Source organism: Lepus europaeus, chromosome 10, assembly GCF_033115175.1.
Source record: "Lepus europaeus isolate LE1 chromosome 10, mLepTim1.pri, whole genome shotgun sequence".
Taxonomy (NCBI): domain Eukaryota; kingdom Metazoa; phylum Chordata; class Mammalia; order Lagomorpha; family Leporidae; genus Lepus; species Lepus europaeus.
The window spans coordinates 59,426,666-59,446,908 of record NC_084836.1 but is presented as its reverse complement, the minus strand read 5'-3'; the positions used below and the strand labels follow the sequence as shown (position 1 = coordinate 59,446,908).

Here is a 20,243-nt window from a genome sequence, read left to right as displayed (position 1 = left end):
ACTCAAAAGGCTTCCATAGCCTTGGCAACTCATGACAAGAGTCTAGGGAGATTACTGGACGCCATCAACAAGAGTGTCAATTGTTAAGTCAACAACAGGAGTCACTGTGCACTTACTCCCCATGTAGGTTCTCTGTCCTTAATGTGTTGTACTATGTGAATTAATGGTATAACTAGTACTCAAACAATACTTTACACTTTGTGTTTCTGTGTGGGTGCAAACTGATGAAATCTTTACTTAGTATATACTAAATTGATCTTCTGTATATAAAGAAAATTGAAAATGAATCTTGATGTGAATGGGATGGGAGAGGGAGCAGGAGACGGGAGGGTTGCAGGTGGGAGGGAGGTTATGGGGGGAAAAAGCCACTGTAATCCACAAACTGTACTTTGACAATCTATATTTAATAAATAAAAGTTTAAAAAAAAACCAGAAAGCTGGATGTAGTACATTAATTGTTACAAATAAACTAATATGACATGTTAACAAAAACTGTGTTAAGTAGCATAACTTTGTTAGGAAACGAACAACAGTAAGAGTGATTTTATTCCTTAAGTAATATTTGTTTTGAGATAAGACCTTTGCAGAGTTAGAGAGTAACACGTGGACTATAAGTACTATTCAAATAACACAATAAAACAATAGCTTAATGAAATGGTATGGCATGTCTCTCCCTCACTTCTCTATTGGCATAGTCATTTTCATTTATGGCTGATGTTCATTTCCTTTTATAACACCAGTGCAATTTGTTTCGATTGATTCATTTTCTCAGCATTATCCTTCTACTGAGCTAGTTATATGTAACTTGAAAATACATGTAAAATAGATTGATTGTGTGCTAGTAACAGGTGACACTCAGTTTCTTTGAAATACTCCCACAGATGCACAGTTGCAAAAGCAGATGAATTTCATGTACAGGCAGAGAATTAAGGGGCTGATTATGATATGTATTATATTTCAAAAGAGCAAGAAAATGAGCCTAATATGAATCATGCTTTAATTTTATTTCCCAAGAAAAGTTTTTCAAAATTGTCAATATTTATAAAATTACTTAGTGAAAATTAAATATATATATATAGATAGATAGATATAGCAAAACCTGTAAACATTTTATGTTACTTTCATGATATTTTCATAAGCACTATGGTAACTGTACTGAATACATCTTCCTTTTGATTGACGTTCTGATGAGCAAAATCTTATGACTAATTAGAATGTCTGTTCAATTCAACAACTAATGTCTGCTTGAAAATTCCACCAACAAGCCTTTGGAAAGGTGGCTGAAGCTCCAAATCAATCTGGCCCTTCCGGGTCAGGCATGAGCAGAGATTGGATTTATGACAGCAGGCTGAAGGTAACCACTGTGACTCCTATGCTGGAACCCAACCTTATTGGGTCCCTTATTGCCTGGCCAAACACCAACATGCCTCCAACTCTATGCTTTGTCCCCTTCGGATTCCTTTTTTAAAGCCCACCTGCTAGCCTGCAATTTGGGAAGAGTCAATTTGGGACTAAAGAAATCTGCCTTCCCCCCAAGAAGGCTAGCTTCTTTTATTAAGATTTATTTTATTTATTTGAAAGGCAGAGAGAGAGAGAGAGACAGAGAGAAGGCTTCCAACCATTGGTTCACGCCCCAAATAGCCAATTCTGGGCCAGGATGAAGCCAGGAGCCAGACATTCCAAATGGATCTCCTACACAGTTGGCAGGGGCCAAAGCACTTGGGCCATCCTCTGCTGCTAGCTCAGGTGCATTAGTGGTGAACCAGATCAGAAGCAGAGCAACAGGGACTGGAAGCAGCACTCAGATACTGGATGCTGAGGTTGCAAGGGGCAGCTTAATCCACTGCACCACAACGCCAACCCCAAAGCTAGCTTCTTGAGTAAACTTATCCCTTGAATCAACTCTCGCTTGTCAAGTATTACTTTTTGAGTAGTGTGCACCCTGGGCCTAATTTTGTCTTGTAACATTATCACTTTTTTTTTATCTCCATACCATTCCAGTGTAAGAAAATGAACACCTACTATTTCTACTTTTTGCAGATAATAAAACTAAAATGTTTAGAGGAAATATGTTTTACACAAGGACATTCAGACTAAACTCTAAATCCTCCTAACTCCAAATTTTTTTCTCTTTATAGTAATCAATTAAGTATCTTAAGCACTATTTCAAATTAGTCTTTCAATCTGTTTATCCTACAAATTCAGTCTTCCATTCTCATTGTGAACTTATAATCAATTTATTCAGGGAAGTAGACATGTTCATCATGAGTGGCCAGCTAAGTGGTCATTTTGTTTGGTAATTTAATATACAGGCTTGTGTCCTGCTTATTAATTTTCATAACATTCAAATACCATGACTTGACTTAAATCATTAAGTAGATGACTTCCTATTACACAGACACTCAATACATTAGTAATACAGAAAATGAACTCAGCATAAAAAAATAGAAACAATGTAAGATATTTAAAAACATTTTCTCATGGCCTCGGGTTATTATAAAAAATATGCAACAGTTGGGTTTGGTGACTTAATGAGAAAGGCATGCACAGGACCAAGACTAGAAGCCTGGTGTGATTGAACAAAAATGTAAGTACTTTAGGAGACTATCACCTTTGATTTTACATAGCAGTTGTGAAAAACAAATAAAAGTAATAAAGACATACAACAGCTTTTTAAAAAACATTTTGCCATGTGAATTTCTTAAAGTTCATTATTAATCCAGTAGAATACGCTAGCTCCTCCAAATCCTTAAGATCTTCTCTGTAAGCTACCGGGACTTTTATAAATGATGATTAATGGTAAGGAAAGAAAAACACTGGACTAGGAAATAGGTATCAGAGTAACAAAATCTGGCTAAATCCAGGTCATGCGTTTGGGTGGGGGCAGCGTCATCCCCCAAGGACGTGAGAATGGAACATGAAGTACATGCACCAGACCTGGAAGACAAAATCCCAAACCAGAGCACTGTGGCTCAAGTAGAAGATACTTGGAGGACTGTTCTCACTAAATACCTGCTTTCCTTGTATGTATTTTTATTCTATTAAAAACTGGGGTTTTTTTATTTATTTTAGAGATTCAAAGAAACAAACAGTGCTCATCTGCTAATTCAGTCCTCAAATATCCGCCAACATCACGTAGAGGGCAAGAAACCAATTAGTTGAGCCATTATTGCCACTTCTCGAGGTCTGTATAAGCAGGAAGCTGGAACCAGGAACCAAGAAGCAAACCTAGGTACTGAGATGTAGGCTGCAGGCCTCTAATCCAAACACCTGCTCCCTTGTACTATCTTTTTAACCAGATACAGACACTTATATGAACCTGGCTCAGATTCTTGTCTGTGCTGAGTTCTTCTTGTCAATCAGCAGGCATTCTCATGTCTTATTTTGACATTTTTCCTTTTTCTCCTATAATTTCTTCCTAAGATGTGCAGTGTGGACTCAGCTAAGAACACTCCTTGAAGCCACAGAAAAGTGTGTATCAGTTGTGCTCAGCTTCTCTTCAGAGGCATGTATGTCACAATGAGCTTAGAAACACAAAAGACTGAACAGTCTGTTCTCTCTCACCACCTTCCTGTTGGACACCTGGTACCTGAGCAAGACTCCCACTTTGGCATGTGTCCTGACTGCGGCTAGCCATGGTTTCCCACATGGGCTGAGCCACCAACTTCCCCAGAGGAGTCTTCAACTCCCAGGAAACTTGATGCTACATTTGGACCCAGAAACAAAGAAGTAAGATGGAGGTGATGAGGTAGCATTCTATGGGACACACTTTGTAATGTGCTCTTTCTTTGACATACATGTTTGTATTTCATTCAAAAATATTAAGATATTATCATTTAGGTATTTTTATTATGGTTACAAGCAGAAAAAGTAAAAAAACATATTTTTAAAAAATTTATGAATCATGTGTTCTGTTGGATGCTTCAGAACTATCCAAAAAGATATCCCATTATAAGGAACAAATGCTAAACAGAATTAAACCTCAGAAACATCTAATCAGTGATGAGAGGGTGAATTTAATATATGAAAAGGCAAATGTCAAAGGACATTTCCAAAAATGAAGGGAATGAATCAGAATGGAAGTGCTCACTCGCTCTCTCTCACACACATACTCTCTCTCTCTCCCCCCTCCCTGCCTCCTTCTCTCTCTCTCTGTTTCAAAAAATAAATATATACACACACATACATATATATAACTTGCTATAACATCTATGTACATAGATATCTGCCTTGCTCTCTAAAATGTATAAAAATCAGTTCCTTATTTTTATATTTATATATTTTCAACTTTCTACAACAGTCTCTGATATGTTATATCTGAAATATGTAAACATTATTTCATTAAACAACATTAAATTTGAGACACATATAAGCTGAAAGTCTACAATGCATGTAACCAACTTTCAGAATTATACAAGGTCCTCCAACAAATCCATAATAAACACATTGAACTGGCAAATGAATTGATGGATAATCTTAATGCTTGTAAATAAAACCAGTTTAAAATTAACTTTATTCAGTAATTACTACTCAAAGTGCAAATGCAAATATAAATAAGAGGTTTTATATGTATATATATATATATATATATAGGCATATAAAAATATCTTCCAGTTTAACAACAAAGATATTTTTAAAAATTAGTAGCCAATATTTTAGAGTGGGGGGATGGAAAGTTTTATATATCTACTGGTAAGAGAGTAAACAGTAATTAGAACATAAGGATAAATATTCTCGTGCTAGGCATTTAGCATATTCTTCTCATTTATCCTCCTGTATCCCTTCTGCACTAAAGCAAGCTAGTCAGTAGGTTTCCAGGACCCCTTGCCAGCTGATTTCAGGTTGGATTTTGCCATGGTATGTGGCAGCCACAACTGTGTGCTTAGGTTTCTCAGAAGATCTCCCTGTGAAGAATAAAGTTGACTGAAGGCTTCCAGTTGTCCTTCTTTTGGATCCATTAGGTTCTCACCAAGCCACACCCTCTAGACTATTATCAGCCAATGACAAAAAGACAAATTGCCCGTTATGGAACTTTTTTTTTTTTCCTTCACATTAAGAGATTCCCTGTAATGACAACCTTCACTCAGGAATTCTGAATCGGCCTAGGCAAGGCTTTCCCAAAGCTATGCTGAAATGTGAGGCTCCTCCCATTGGATCTCCATCCCTCCCTTCTCCTCTTTCACACCGGTCAGAGCCTGTGTATTGTCTGAAGGCTCACCTCCCACTACTCTTGCACTCTTCCCTTTGTATTTCCAAGGTGTTTCCCCAAGTAAACTTCTCACATGTTGAATTCTGTCTTCGAGTCTGTTTCTTGGAGGAAGGTACTTATAAGAAAAGAAGACTGAGGAAGGAAGTAGACGCCCATGTTCTTTCCTGCTTTTCACATCAGAAATACTAAGGTAGGACAGTATGGGTGAGCGTGGACATCAGCAGCATTAGGAGAGTCTGGGAGCACTGGCAACATTCAGCCTTCTAGACTCTTGGAGTCTCAGGAGAGAACTGTTCTGGTTTCCAACTCATGCAACCCCAGCAGCTGCACACGATCATGGGCTCCGTGTGACACTGCTTTGCTTAGTTTTCTAAAGTTACAGGTGTCTGAGTAATAGTATCACTATTCCCCATTTCTATGTCCAGCCCTATAAACACATTGGCTCCCACAGCTCTGTATTTTGAACTCTCCTAGTATGAGTTCCATTTTCCTATTAGATGTTGCATGACATACACTTTCCCAGCTTATATTCTTTTTCACCTCAAACGTTTTCATTTGTATTGACTATTAAAAGAAATTAATATTAAATGTGAAAAAAATTAATGCATGTGGTTTTCATGTTAATATTAACAAATAAAAGGTCTCAGAGAAATCAAACAATGGCATTTTTTGTGGAGAATTTTGGGTGCACTTCTAAAATGCTTTTTCATAACCCAATTAAACTATGTGTTTCTGGGGACAAGTATTTGGTCTAGTGAAGATGCCAGTTCAGGTGTCTGCATCCCGTATCAGACAGCCTGGGTTCCATCCACACCTCTGGATCCTTGTTCCAGCTCCCTGCTGACGAAGACTCTGTGAGACAATGGTGTTGGTTCAAGCAATTTGGTCCCTGGCACATTCATATTAGAGACCTGGATTAAGTTCTCAAATCCTTTATGTCAGCCTGGGCCAGTCCTGGCCATGGTGGGCATTCTGAGGAGTGATCCAGAGACGGATCTCTCTGTTCATCTGCTTCTCAAATATATAAGTAAAATAAGTAAAAATTTTAAAAATAAAATTTATGTTTATGGATAGTTTGTTCTTAATTTTTTTTATTTGAAAGGCAGAGAGATAGACAGATTTTCCATCTACAGGTTCATGTCCCCAAATGCCTACAACAGCTGGGAATGTGTCAGGCCAAAGCCAGGACTCCAGAACTCAATCTTGGTCTCTCACATGGGAGGCAGGAACACAACTACTTGAGCCATCACCTGCTGCCTCCCGAGATGCAAATGAGTAGGAAGGCAGAATGGGAAGGAAAGCCTGTACTTGAACCCAGGCACTCTGACATGCAATGTGGATGCCCCAAGTGGCCTCTTTGCCGCTGCTACAAATGCTCACTCTTTGATTGTTTTTAGATACTCATCATTTACTTCTGAATATACTGCTGCATGAAACAAAAAGGTAAAGTTAAATACGTTCTTATCATATCAACAATGAGTAACAGTCCTAGAAATATATCCTGGAGGAAATTTGCATGTGTTAACCAAAATGCATACACAATCATGTCCAGGAGAGTGTTTTCAAAACAACCAACAACCTTAAAAACCTAAGTGTCCATCAAGTTTACAAGAGAAAACCCATCTCAGTATATTCATACAATGAGTTCCTATATGAAAACATGAATGAACTTGAAGAGAAAAATGTTAAGAGTAGTAAGCCAGCTGCACTTTAAATTGCCATTAATATGATTCTGTTTTTACAAAATTAAGAACTGGACAAAACAATGTTCCATTGTTTAGATGTAGGGAGTCAGGAAAGAATTAGTTCTATGGTTGTGGGGAGGTGAGAAACAGTAATCAGGGAAAGGCATAAGGGGCTTCAAGGGGCTGGTAATATTCTATTCTTGTCCTGGTTAATAATTGAACAGTTAGAAGCCAGTGTTGTGGCTTAGCAGGTTAAGCCACTAACAATGATGCTCGCATTCCATATGGGTGCCAGTTTGTGTCCTAGATGCTCCACTTCTGACCTAGATCCCTGCCAGTGGCCTGGGAAAAGCAGCGGAAAATGGCCCAAATGTTTGGTTCCCTGCCACTCATATGAGAGACCTGGAAGAAGCTCCTGGATCCTGACTTTGGCCTGGTCCAGCACTGGCTGTTGTGGCCATCTGGGGAATGAACTAGTGGATGGAAGATTTCTCTCTCTCTAATTCTGACTTTCAGGTAAATTAATTAAAAAATACTCTAACAGTTGTTTGCTTTATTTTCATTCTTTAGAAGTGTTTTATGCACTACTTGTGTAAGCATGAGATAGCATATAAAGAGTTATGGAAACATAACCTCATGAAAATAGCAACTCTATCTGCATGGTTTAAAGCAGAATCACTAACTCAATGCCAAGTAATGTTAAGTAATCTCTCATAATTAATCTCTGTAATCTCTCACAATTAGTCTGTGTCAATAAATGTATGGATAAATAAATACATAGCAAACATCATGCTCTCAAATATATATGATAAACTCATAAATTATGAAAATATGCCCCAATGTCATTTAATAATTTCTGTGTGAAAAAACTATGGATATCTTCATGTCTACCCTTCTTGGTATTTTCTTTCATTCCAAAGTGTCTCAAATAAGCATGTACTGAAAATTCAATAAAATACATAACAAAATGCCTTACTGAAAGTCCAGAATAGAGTCAGTTTATATTCCATTTCTTTCCTTTATCTTGGGGCATTAATCCATTTGTTTTGATCAAAAAAGATTTTTAAACACTATAAATTTATTATACTATTATTATTATAGAAGGCATTCTTAAACTTTGGTGTACATCACAGTCAGCTGCAAACCATTACAAGAAAACTGGGAAACATCCTAGCTAAATTGGATCAAACAATTTTAATAAGAAATCAGCTCTAGATATGTCCCCAAAAAATCTGTCCCAGCCACCTCTCCAGCCTAATTAACACCACCATCTTCTTTGCTCTCTGATTTCCGTCTACAGTGACTTTCAGCTCTGGAGAATTCTCTCATGTCTCAATGCTTTCTCACAAGCTGCTACTGGGTGCCCCACCCCACTCCCTGTCTACTTTACTCCCACTCCGCAATCAGATCTCAGCTCTTCCTTACAGAAGATTTCTCTGAATCCATTCATCTATTTTACTATTCATATATTCTTGTCATCCTGAAATTTCTATCTTCGCAGCACTTCAAGACTCTTTGTAACGAAATACTCATTGTTGTGACTATGTGGTCAATGTTTTCTTCCTGAAATATAGAGTAAGCTCTTCTAGGGCATGGGCCATATCTGTATTCTTCATTTCTCTATCTCCAGAACTTGACCTAAAGTGCAACACTGCAACACTTAACAGGCATTATATATATATATATATATATATATATATATATATAATGTATATACTTATACTTATACAGGCATTATATATATATATATACTTATATATATATATATATATATATATATATATATATACTTATACTTATCTCCTATATACTTGGTCAGATGAATGAATAATCAAATGAACCAACAAACAAATGAAGAGCTACCAAAAAAATGTTTTAATTGGCTGTTGGCTCACTCAGGCTTTGAAACGAAACTTTACTTTAAAAGTTGTTTATTTTGGAAAATATCCCATTTGATCAATATTTCTAACTCAGATTAATAATCTCCTTTGTAACAACAAGGATAAAAAAATTCAACATTAAGTAATCAAACTACTTTGGGGGGGGCGGTTCTTGTATGGATATAATTCTTGCCTGTGTGTATCTCACACAAAATACAGATCCTCTTCCAATCCAAAAACCCAATGATGCCTCATTCTCTTTAGATTTACTTTGGAAGTGGTAGGTAGGAAGAGAAAAGACAAGAAAACATGCTAGACTTCTAAGATGAATGACTATATTTTTTCTGTTGAGAACTTGGAGTCCTAAACTGAAATATTTCTTCTCCAATCCCCACTATCTGAAGCAGCACCTAATGTAATTGCTTCCAAGGGGGAGAAACGGCTTGTGTTCCTGACTGGCTGTCACAGGCTGAGTTAATCCTCTCTGAAATGCCCAGTTCAATAGAATTGTAAGAATTCAAGGCAGGAACTTGCAGTGGCAGTTGGAGCTGTAAACTTATTTGTCTAGGTATGAGGGACCATTAGTTCCCAAAGCACATAAGATTTTATTAAGAAGAAGATAAGAATTTCTGATTTTTAGGTATCTGGTTTTTCAAATTCAGATGCTCTGGATTTCAATAGTATTCATACTACATCATGCCCAGAAAATGAATTTTCCATTTGATGGCTCTTGAGGCAGGATATTATTAGATTGGTATTTTGGGAGGTTCTTTATTTATTCAGGTTTTCATCTTCTCTGTTGACCCATTCTGTAACGTCCTACTTACTAGTCTATTCCTTAGACGCTCAGCTCTCTGCACTGCATGCTCTGCGCCATCTCATTCTCTCCAGGCATGCTTGAGAGCATTCATACCTAGTGCTGCTCGGCCTAGGAAATCCTTCCCCCAGATATTCCATGGCTGGGAACTTGAGGTCTGACCCAAAAGAATCATTTAAAAGGAATTAACCCATTCTGAACACTTACTATGTCTCTTCCTTCCTTTCTATGGTTTCCACAGCACTTGTACCAAGAAACATATCATTTTTTAAATTTTTGATTTTTATTGTATATTGTTGCACTTCTGGGATCAAACCCCTTTGAAGACAGATTTTTCTCTTTCATGTACAGCTATATTCTCAGTATACACTATAAGTACTGGAAAATTACTGCATAACCAGTTTTTTGTTATAAATATCTAATCTAAAATATTCCTGTAAGAAGACCAGACCACAAGGGTATAGGACTACATGTCTCTAAACAGCAGATGCCTGTCCCATGGAAAATGGTAAGAGTCTCACTAAACATAAAGTTCTGCTGTCTGATCATTCTGGATCCTCATACCAGTGGAAAAAAAATTTAAATATCAATGGGGTTAAATGACCCTCAGGCTTGTGAGGAAGAGGACAGTTGCTGTACACTGGAGGTAGAGCAGAGTATGTTAGCTACTAGAGTGATCTCTGCAGGGCATGTCCTACTACAGTTATCAGTGAGTGTGTGTACAACCAATGCAACATTAAGAACATAGTAACCCAGGACTCAGAAGATTCAGGATAACCCCCAGGGAGGCTTGACAGACAAGCAGATGTGCTGCCTGAGGGAGAGTTGAATCTAGAATGGCATGGGAGGTGCAGGACAGGAGTAAGTTGCAGATAAAGAACATCAGCTTAGCTTACAGTAGTAGTTAAGACACCTGTTAAGATGGCCACGTCCCACATTAGAGCACCTAGATTTGATTCCTGGCTCCACTCCCTACTCCAGTCTCCTGCTATTGCAGACCCTTGGAAGCAGTTGTGATAGCTCAAATCACTGGGACCCTGTCACACACGTGGGAGACCTAGAATACATTATCTTCTGCCTTCAGCCTGAACCAAACCTTGGCTGTTATGGGCATTTGTGAAGTGAACCAATGCATAGATATTTCATTCTTTCTTCTTCCTTTTATCCCTCCTTTTCTCTCTCTTTCACTACCTCTCAAATTTAATTTTTTTTTTTTTTTTTTTTTTTTTTTGGACAGGCAGAGTGGATCGTGAGAGAGAGACAGACAGAAAGGTCTTCCTTTGCCGTTGGTTCACTCTCCAATGGCCGCTGCAGCCGGTGCACTGTGGCCAGCGCATCGCGCCAATCCAAAGCCAGGAGCCAGGTGCTTCTCCTGGTCTCCCATGCGGGTGCAGGGCCCAAGGACTTGGGCCATCCTCCACTGCCTTCCCGGGCCACAGCAAAGAGCTGGCCTGGAAGAGGGGCAACCGGGATAGAATCTGGCGCCCCTACTGGGACTAGAACCCGGTGTGTCGGCGCCGCAAGGCAGAGGATTAGCTTGTTGAGCCACGGCGCCGGCCTCAAATTTTAAATTTTAAAACTAACAAAAATTACCTTGGTACCACTGCATTTCCCCTCAAGTAAATTTTTCTTGGAAATTGTAACCAACCAGAATCTTGGAAAAGCTTTGCCTGACTGCATGGGACAACTTTAAGTGAGAAGCAGGCGGATGTGAGGGCTAAACAGAGTGGATGCAGTGGAGTGAATCTGTTGGCACACCGTCATGATCCTTTTATCAGCTATGCACCCTTCCTCCACTTGGTGTGAATGTTAGGCTGTTAGAACTCACAACCACCCTGTGGAGATTTGCCCTCTGCTAATCTCCCTTAGCAGATTATTTCCTGTCCTGGAGAACAGACCAACAGCCAATGAACAACAGACACAGGGTAGTAAAGTCACACACCTTGCCTCAAGGAGGGGCCTTCTCTGTGGAGCAGCTTAGGTTTCAGAGAATCCTCAAAGGGCTTAAACTAGGCTGCTGTTCAGATGAAGTTCCACTTGTGCTTAGTTGTTTTTTTTTTTTTTATCACCTGCTCTATCTGGCATCACTCACTTGGATTCTTCTGAAACCACTCTCTCCACAAGTCACATAAATGAGAGTTCCTGACTTGGCTCTGATTCTGAAAGATCCTACATAAGACACACGGCCTGTCCAAACTGCCTCTGGAAGAATGCAGGCTAATCACAGGACTTAAAAATTCTCACCAATATAATTCCCATGAATATTAGCTCACAAAATTTTAAAAAATAATCATTAGCAAAAAATGTAGTTACCAGATAGGAGGAAATATACATACAGAGAGGAGGGGACTGAAAACATAAGTGAGAAGGAAAAGGCATCAAAAGTGCACAGATAAGCTAGGGAAAATAAGAATGTCTAATAGCACAGAAAGAATGGAATAAAAATTCAATGTGTGGACTAGAGAGTGGATTAGACACATGGAAACAGTGAATTGTGTGGAAGAAAGTAGATCTGAATAAATATCCTAGAATATAGCACACACTCTGCCTTTCAATTAAATAAAATAAACATTTTAAATAGAGAGAGCTCTAGGACCAGCGCTGTGGCATAGTGTGTAAAGCCACCGCCTATAGCACCAGCATCCCATATGGGTGCTGGTTCATGTCCTGGCTGCTCTACTTCCAATCCAGCATCCTGCTAATGGCCTGGGAAAAGCAGCAGAAGACATTCTAAGTGCTTGGGCCCCTGCACCAATGTGGGAGACCTTGAAGAAGCTCCTGGCTCCTAGCTTCCCTCTCCCTCTCCAACTCTGAATTTCAAAGAAAAACAAAATACTTTTTTTAAAAAATAGAATTCCAGTCCAGACAAGAAGTCAACTAAATCCAAATAGTATTAAAATAAAGCAATTCACTACCAGATATATACACACATATATATGGTGTGTGTGTATATATATATATATGTATGTATATGTATATATGTGTGTGTGTGTCTGTGTGTGTGTGTGTATATATATATATATATATATATATAAATTGTTCTGTGGAACAGGACTGCCTAGATTTGAATCCTGCCTCCAACAATTACTAACAAAAAAAACCTTGGACAAATCACTTAACTTGCCGGCACCGTGGCTTAACAGGCTAATCCTCCGCCTTGCGGCGCCGGCACACCGGGTTCTAGTCCCAGTAGGGGTGCTGGATTCTATCCCGGTTGCCCCTCTTCCAGGCCAGCTCTTTGCTGTGGCCCGGGATGCAGTGGAGGATGGCCCAAGTCCTTGGGCCCTGCACCCGCATGGGAGACCAGGAGAAGCACCTGGTTCCTGGCTTTGGATCAGCAAGATGCGCTGGCCGCAGCGGCCATTGGAGGGTGAACCAACGGCAAAAAGGAAGACCTTTCTCTCTGTCTCTGTCTCACTATCCACTCTGCCTGTCAAAAAAAAAATCACTTAACTTTCCCTCATCATAGTATACTATATTAAAAAATAGTTTTTGGAGGCCGGCATTATGGTGTAGCAGGTTATGCTACAGCCTGAAGCACCAGAATCCCATAGGATGCCAGTTCAAGTTCGGACTGCTCCATTTTTGATCCTGCTCCCTGCTAATGCACCTGTGAAGGCAATGGAGGACAGCCCAGTGCTTGGGTCCTTTCACCCAAATGGAAGATGTGGACTGAAGCTCCTGGCTCCTGGCTTTGGTGTGGACTAGCCCTGTCCATTGTGGCCATTTGGGGAGTGAAACAGTGGATGGAAGACTTCTCTCTCTCTCTCTGCCTTTGCTTTTCCCTCCCTGTAACTGCGCCTTTCAAATAAATAAATAATTTTTTTATAGTACATCCTTCATAGACTATTATGAAGACAAAAAATGATTTAAATTGATATTTGTAATGCTCTTATTACTGGGTTTCCAATATTAATCTTAATTCTTTTGTCTTTGAATGCTCACCAAGTTGCTCTGAATCTGAATCTGATTTCTTATAAATGCCCTCACAATAAATAGTAAGCAAATTAAGTGAATTAGTATGTCATACCTTAGGCCTCATCCCTGAAAAAACTACACCAAATGTCGTACATAAACCACTGAACGCTCTAGGTGAGTGACAGAGAACCATGGATTTTTTTTCCATTTGCATTTAAGACAGAGACAGCAATTCCCTTTCCCTCCAGGCAGAAAAATCACTTGCTTTTTCGAGACAATATGGAAAAGATCCTAGGTTCCCATTCTAACCATTTAGAATTCAAACATAGACTCCAAGGACCAGATATACTTCAGATGTCTCCAAGGGCTGGGATTCATGCACAGGGAGATGGACATGCCAGTCTTTGTGGCACCTTAAGAGCTTACTGTAGTGGGGTCGGCGCTGTGTCACAGTGGGTTAAAACCCTGGCCTGAAGCGCCAGCATCTCATATGGGCGCTGGTTCTGGTCCCGGCTGCTCCTCTTTCGATCTAGCTCTCTGCTATGGTCTGAGAAAGCAGTAGAGGATGGCGCAAGTCCTTGGGTCCCTGAACTCAGAGGAAGCTCCTCGCTCCCGGCTTCAGATTGGTGCAACTCCGACCATTGCAGCCTTCTGGGGAGTGAACCAGCAAATGGAAGACCTCTCTCTCTGTCTCTACCTCTCTCTGTAACTCTTTCAAATAAATAAAAATAAATCTTAAAAAAAAAAGAACTTATTGTAGAGATGAACACAAACTTTAACCATCTAGCCCTTTTGGGGGCATAAGAGGACTTTTATTATTCATTTGAACCACATCAATTAACTATACAAATAGCTATTGATTTAATCCTCCTAATAGAGAAAGTCTCAGGGGACTAGGGCTTCTTGCAACATCAGTGAAAAACCCATGGAAGTCTGACTTCCACACAAGTGGCTGGCATATACTTAGTATGATATAAGGTTTATTTCATAAATAAAAATTAAGCTAAAAGAGTAGAAAATAATGAATATAACAAGATTTAAGTAAAAGGATCAAGGGAGGAAAGTTGGCCCTTTGAAAACTAATAAAAGTGACCAATCTCTGGTGAAATCAATCAAGAAGAGATAAGGCTCAAGTAAGTAATATCCAGGCTGAAAGAAGAGACAGAACTACAAAGAGCAGGGACAGAAAAAGATAAAGATATCACCTTTAGCAGTGTTGCTAGTGCTATCACACTGAAAACTAATTCTCATGATTTGGTAACACTGAGAACCTGCATACCCTATGATCTCGTAATTTTGCTCATAGGAATGTTGCCTTAGGAAAACCCTGCTCATGTGCACCAAAAGAGATGCACAAGAACATTTGTAGAATCACTGCTGATAATGACAATAAATATAATATCAAATGTTCACATGTAAGAGGACAGATACTAAATTTATGAGGGCCTCATATAATAAAATATGGAGCAATTATTAAAAATGAATATACTATAGCTACATGCCAACACCTATAAGGAACTTATCAAACATATTGCTGGACCAAACTGCAGAAAATACTTATAGTATAATACCATTTATGTAAATTCAAGAACGCCCAAAATTAGATAACATGTTTATTGGGGGCATACAAGTACACATAGAGTGGGATGATAAATAAAAGCAAAGCAGATATAAATGCAACATTGGGAATAGTGATTATCCCGAGCAAGGAGGCAAAGCAATAAGATCAGGGTTAGAGAAATAGTTGGTTTCAAGAATACTAGAAATGTCACATTCCCCATTGGGGTGGTGAGTACACTAGCATTCATTTTATGAATAAGACCACCAGTTTACAAATATATATTTTTTAAGACTTATTTATTTATTTGAGAGGCAGAGTTAGAGAGACAGAAAGAGAAAGAGAGGTCTTCCATCCACTGGTTCACTCCCCAAATGGCTGCAACGGCCAGAGCTTAGCCCAACTGAAGCCAGGAGCCAGGAACTTCTTCTGGGTCCTTCACGGGAATACAGGGGCCCAAGCACCTGGGCCATCTTCTACTGCTTTCCCAGGCCATAGCAGAGAGCTGGATGGGAAGTGGAACAGCCAGGTATGGAACCTGCTCATAGGAGATGCCAGCTTCTGAGGCAGAGACTAAGCCCACTACACCACAGCACTGGCCCCCTACAAATACATATTTTATATTTTGTTTGTCAAACAGCTCCCCAAAGGAAAATATTGAAGGAAAATTTACATTTCTACATACATTAAGATATTTATCATTGCTAAAGCAACCTGAAATGTATTACATCTCAACCCACATTTTAACATTACTACCTTAAAATGGAGAGGAAAGGCAGAGTTATAATTTTGAACTCACTGAGCGCTATTTGCTAAAATAGCAGTAATCCTAGAAATATCATGGTTCCCCTCTCAAAGCTATGTTTGGGATACTTCTCCACATGTTTTACTTAAAGAGAATTGCCAGGGGGGACTCATACCTAATAAACTTTAACAGACCAGTGATGACAGAACGTGACAGTCTCCATTAACAGAAGTCATCTTGCACAGACAGCTGAGACAGAAGACAGAAGAGCTTACCTTTATGATGGTTTGCACTGGATACTACTTTCCCCCACAAGGTTACAATAAATATTATAATTAGCAGTTTTCCTTTTGTTGCTTTCTGTAAGTATCTCTTACTCATCCTGCAAATAAAACAAATAATCTTAAGTTTATGAACTCATTGTTTTTCCATTTTAATTGTGCTACATTTAAAGAGTTTTTTTTTTTTTTTTGACACTTTAACGCATTTAACTCTTGAAAATTGCATTTCATGCATTTAAAATGCTGTTCACTGCATAGGAATTCTGAATGGGGAAAATAAAAGTTTTCGAAACAAAAAACTAGAAATAATGCAAGAGATAAGCAAAATCTTACTTTAGTCACTCCTCCTCTATTTAGCAATAGTCTAAATCCGTTTGGAGATACTACAATTTTTCACTCCGTGAAAACAGACTTAACTTATGGATATCAACAAAATCTTTTTTTTTTTTGTAAAGTTTCCTTCAAGGCCAAGTTACATGGTCAGGGTAAACAATTTAGATAAAATCTCTTATAAGAATTGCTGAACAGAATGAAGCCACTTTCAATCCATTATTCCTAATGCACTTGAAAAGATCATCTGATAACATTATATCCTTATTGCAAACTAATTTGACCCATACAAAGTGCTAAACTCCACTTCACAGAGATAAACTGCTTTTGAAATCCACTTGGCTCTACTTCAGAAGTGGTGCAAAAATGTAAAGGCAGAATGAAAAATACCAAATTAAAAAGTTATTTCAAGCTGAGCTCAAAGGGGGGAAAACTAAAAACTTATAATAAAGCAATAATTACCTACAATCAAAGTTTAGCTCATACTTTCTTCTGTACTTTATACAATATTATCTCATTTCTTCTCCAGAACAAATTTAGGATGTACATATGTCTGCCCTAATCTCTAGCTGAAGAAATCTGAAAGTTTTCCTAAGGTCATATTTAATGATGGAATAAAAATTCAAACCCAGAACCAGAACCGTCAGTTCTAAAATCCTTGCATTAACCACTACGTTGTTAAGGGGTAAGAGAAATTGGAATCCATTAGCATTTACTTGGGAGGGAGAAAAATGTATGTCTGTTGCCCTTTGCCTTTCAGATGCAGATCCTGTATGGAACTCCTTTTGCATAACCACCTAGAACCTTGACTTCCCTGGTTCTAATGCAATTTCCTGGGGTCACTTCTGGTCCTACTTCCCTCACTCTTGAATTCTCTTGGTTTTCCTTTTCCTCATGCCTTCACCTCCAAGATATTTAATTTCCAAAAATGCGACTCAATGGTAACAATGAAGGCTGTATAATTCTGAAGTCTTTTATGTGGATAAGTGTATGGAAAAATAAACGGATATATATTTTAATACAGGTATATATGTTCACATTTCTTAGCTGCAAGACTGGCACACATTAATTCAGATGTTGAAGAGGAGGTGGTGCAGGATTAAAAACATGAAATCCTGAGTCACACCGTCTGGGTTTGAGTCCAGGCTCCACTGACTTCTGATTCTGTGACCTTTACACCATCTGATTTCTTCTGGTTCTCCTGCTTGTGCTTCTGCTATAATTTTCTAGATCCCCTGCTTCTGTTTCTCCTTCCACAACACAGGACGATGTAGGTGACCTGGCCTGCCCAGTGACCAATACTCACTAAAGATTCAATGACAGTGAGACTGGAGAATATTCAGTCGTTTGGCTTTGTCTGGTCCTTGATGCCTGGGAGGCTTGTTCCACTCATGAGATAACTGAAGTGAACTTCTGTAGCACTAACAGTCACAGACTTGATGGACCTTGTCTTGTGTTGTGTCAAAGAAAATGTACAAGAGAATGGGTCTTTGGCCTTTAAGATCAGTTTGAGTTTAATATGAGGCTTCTTGCTTACTAGCTATGTGACTTCAAACGATTTACTTACTAACTCAGACTATTTTAATTGTCAGTAAGATGAGGATAATAATAATACCTATGTGATAGTGCCATTGGTATGAAGACTCAATTAAAGAGTCTATGTAGAGTTTAACACTAGGCACAGCAGATAACAAGTGTTCTTTAAAGGATAACCATTACTTCAGTCATTTCTCAGACCAGTGTTTCTGTAAGTGTGTTCTGTGAGACATGTCCACAGAACGTTAATCCAGTATTAGTGAAAAACAAAGGAGGGAAATGTATTTGTAAAATTCTAGGTTCAACAAGTTTAATCATATTTGTAAACAAGAGGCATATTATTGAATATGCCATTTCAAAAACCTCTCTACAGAGTAACATAGATACTAACGTCCTCAGGAAGCCCCTTAGAGAAATAGTGCGCCATAACAATAATCTAGTTTAGAACTCTCTCTCAGTAAACCAAGCGCTCATTTAAAATCTTCCATTCTATTGCCTTTGTTTTTTTCTCAGCAGTCTATTAGTTTTGCTTTACAACTTTCCTCATTTTTTTCCATTTGTTTTCAACCATCCTGCCTCTACCTCTGGATCCAGTCCCTGAGACCTTATTCTACTGCATCCCAATAACAGAATAAAGAACAAAACTCATCTGACAGGAAGAGCTGTTCAGCATAATTTTGGATAACAGCTTTCTCATAGCAAATGGCCTCTGCTACAAGGTCAACAACACATAATGTTTTCATACCATTGTGCACCCACCAATTGGGATGACAGAACTGACAGCTGGTCACACTGCAAACTAGACACACAGAAAGAGAAACACCCCCAAAGTCACCAAGCCGTCAGAGCAAAGACAGGAAGGAGAAGGCAAGTCAACATTCGCAGTGCTATTTTCTCCCTCTCCTTGTGGCCCACCCCTGCCCAGTCCATTGCTGTGTTCTGTCGATTCTACCTCCTGAATCTCTCTCTACTGCACCCCCTAACATCCACCCCTGCAGCAGCACTGCAGTGCGAGGCACCAAAATTTCTCCCTGCCGTTCATATTGTCTTTGTCTGGCCTGAGGGCAGAGTTTATGCACACTGCTCTCCTCACTATATTTGTAGTATTTCATAAATGCGCGGAAAATAATGTTCCCTGAATGTAATGCAGCCTCTTTGCTATAGCCCCCTAAATAACTATGATTATGAGACATCCGTAGTTAAAACCTTCACATGATTCCCTCTACACTCAGGAAGAAAAGGGCATAAGTTCTGGCAAGGTACAATTTTGTGACAATTTTTTTTAGAAAGAAAGCTTTGATCTTTCTTAATGTCTCTGATCTTATGTTATACTATTTCTCTCCATCTCTCCTTCCATACACATTCATAATCTGTATTTTAACTCTCCTAAATTTCCTCACATCCATCCAGCTAGACCTCACCTCTATATGTTTCACCTGAAACAAATCAGTCATTCACTCCATTCCCACTCACTCTTAAAAATGGCTAACTTCTAGTTGCTGGTCATGGCACCGGTTAAAATTCTTCCTGTGAGACTTGTTCAGGACCATGTTGAGTGCCCTTCTTTATGCACAACTGTCATTTGCCACACCACATTATAATCACTGCCTTATCACCATCCATCACTCTCATGTAATATTCCTAGAGATAAAGACTATGTGTTTTACACTTGTGAATATGTATAGTCTGATCCAAGGTTCAACTTCATTCCTGAAAAAGGAGTATTTGTTGAATGAATGCCAGCTAAGTATATAGTGTAGTTGTCAACATGAGGGGAAGCAAGTGTGACAGCTCTCCAGGATGAATCAAGAGAGGATAAAGAGGAAAAAAAGAAAGGAAAGGGGGTGGGCCAAGATGAGGTAGACTGAAAAGAAGCAAAAGAGCAGGGAGAAATCCAACATTGAATACATTTTTTCTGATTTTTAAATAACAGTCATGATCGAATGAAGAGAAAGTAGCAGAGGAATCAAGGAATTTTGACAAGGATGTAATACCAATGAAAAACACCAAAGAAAAAAATATGAATGGTATACTTCTTGAGCTTGTAGGAGAGCACAGAAAGAGGGGGCATTCTCTTCTGATTCTATTTGCTAACCACCAGGTCTGAGTTTAAAATTTTCTACCGCAGTTTAGAATTGTCACATCCATCTGCTAAAACAGCCCAATGTAAGTGAAAACTGAGTAAATAGGAACTGGAAACTGAAGAATAAACACACATAGGAGATGAAACCTGCTCCCCAAACAGCAGCAGCCTGCCAGGAACACAGGGAAATGGGATAATTGA

General features: G+C 38.9%; 1 protein-coding gene across 1 annotated transcript in view; it reads right to left on the bottom strand.

Moving 5' to 3' along the window:
• The window catches only part of TAFA2 (TAFA chemokine like family member 2), a 146,733-nt gene that overhangs the window by 114,472 nt on the left and 12,018 nt on the right, over positions 1-20,243 (bottom strand). Inside the window, exon 2 of the mRNA XM_062202465.1 lies at positions 16,088-16,194. Within this exon, the coding sequence (XP_062058449.1) occupies positions 16,088-16,194 (107 nt within the window). The remainder of the gene's footprint in view (positions 1-16,087; positions 16,195-20,243) is intronic.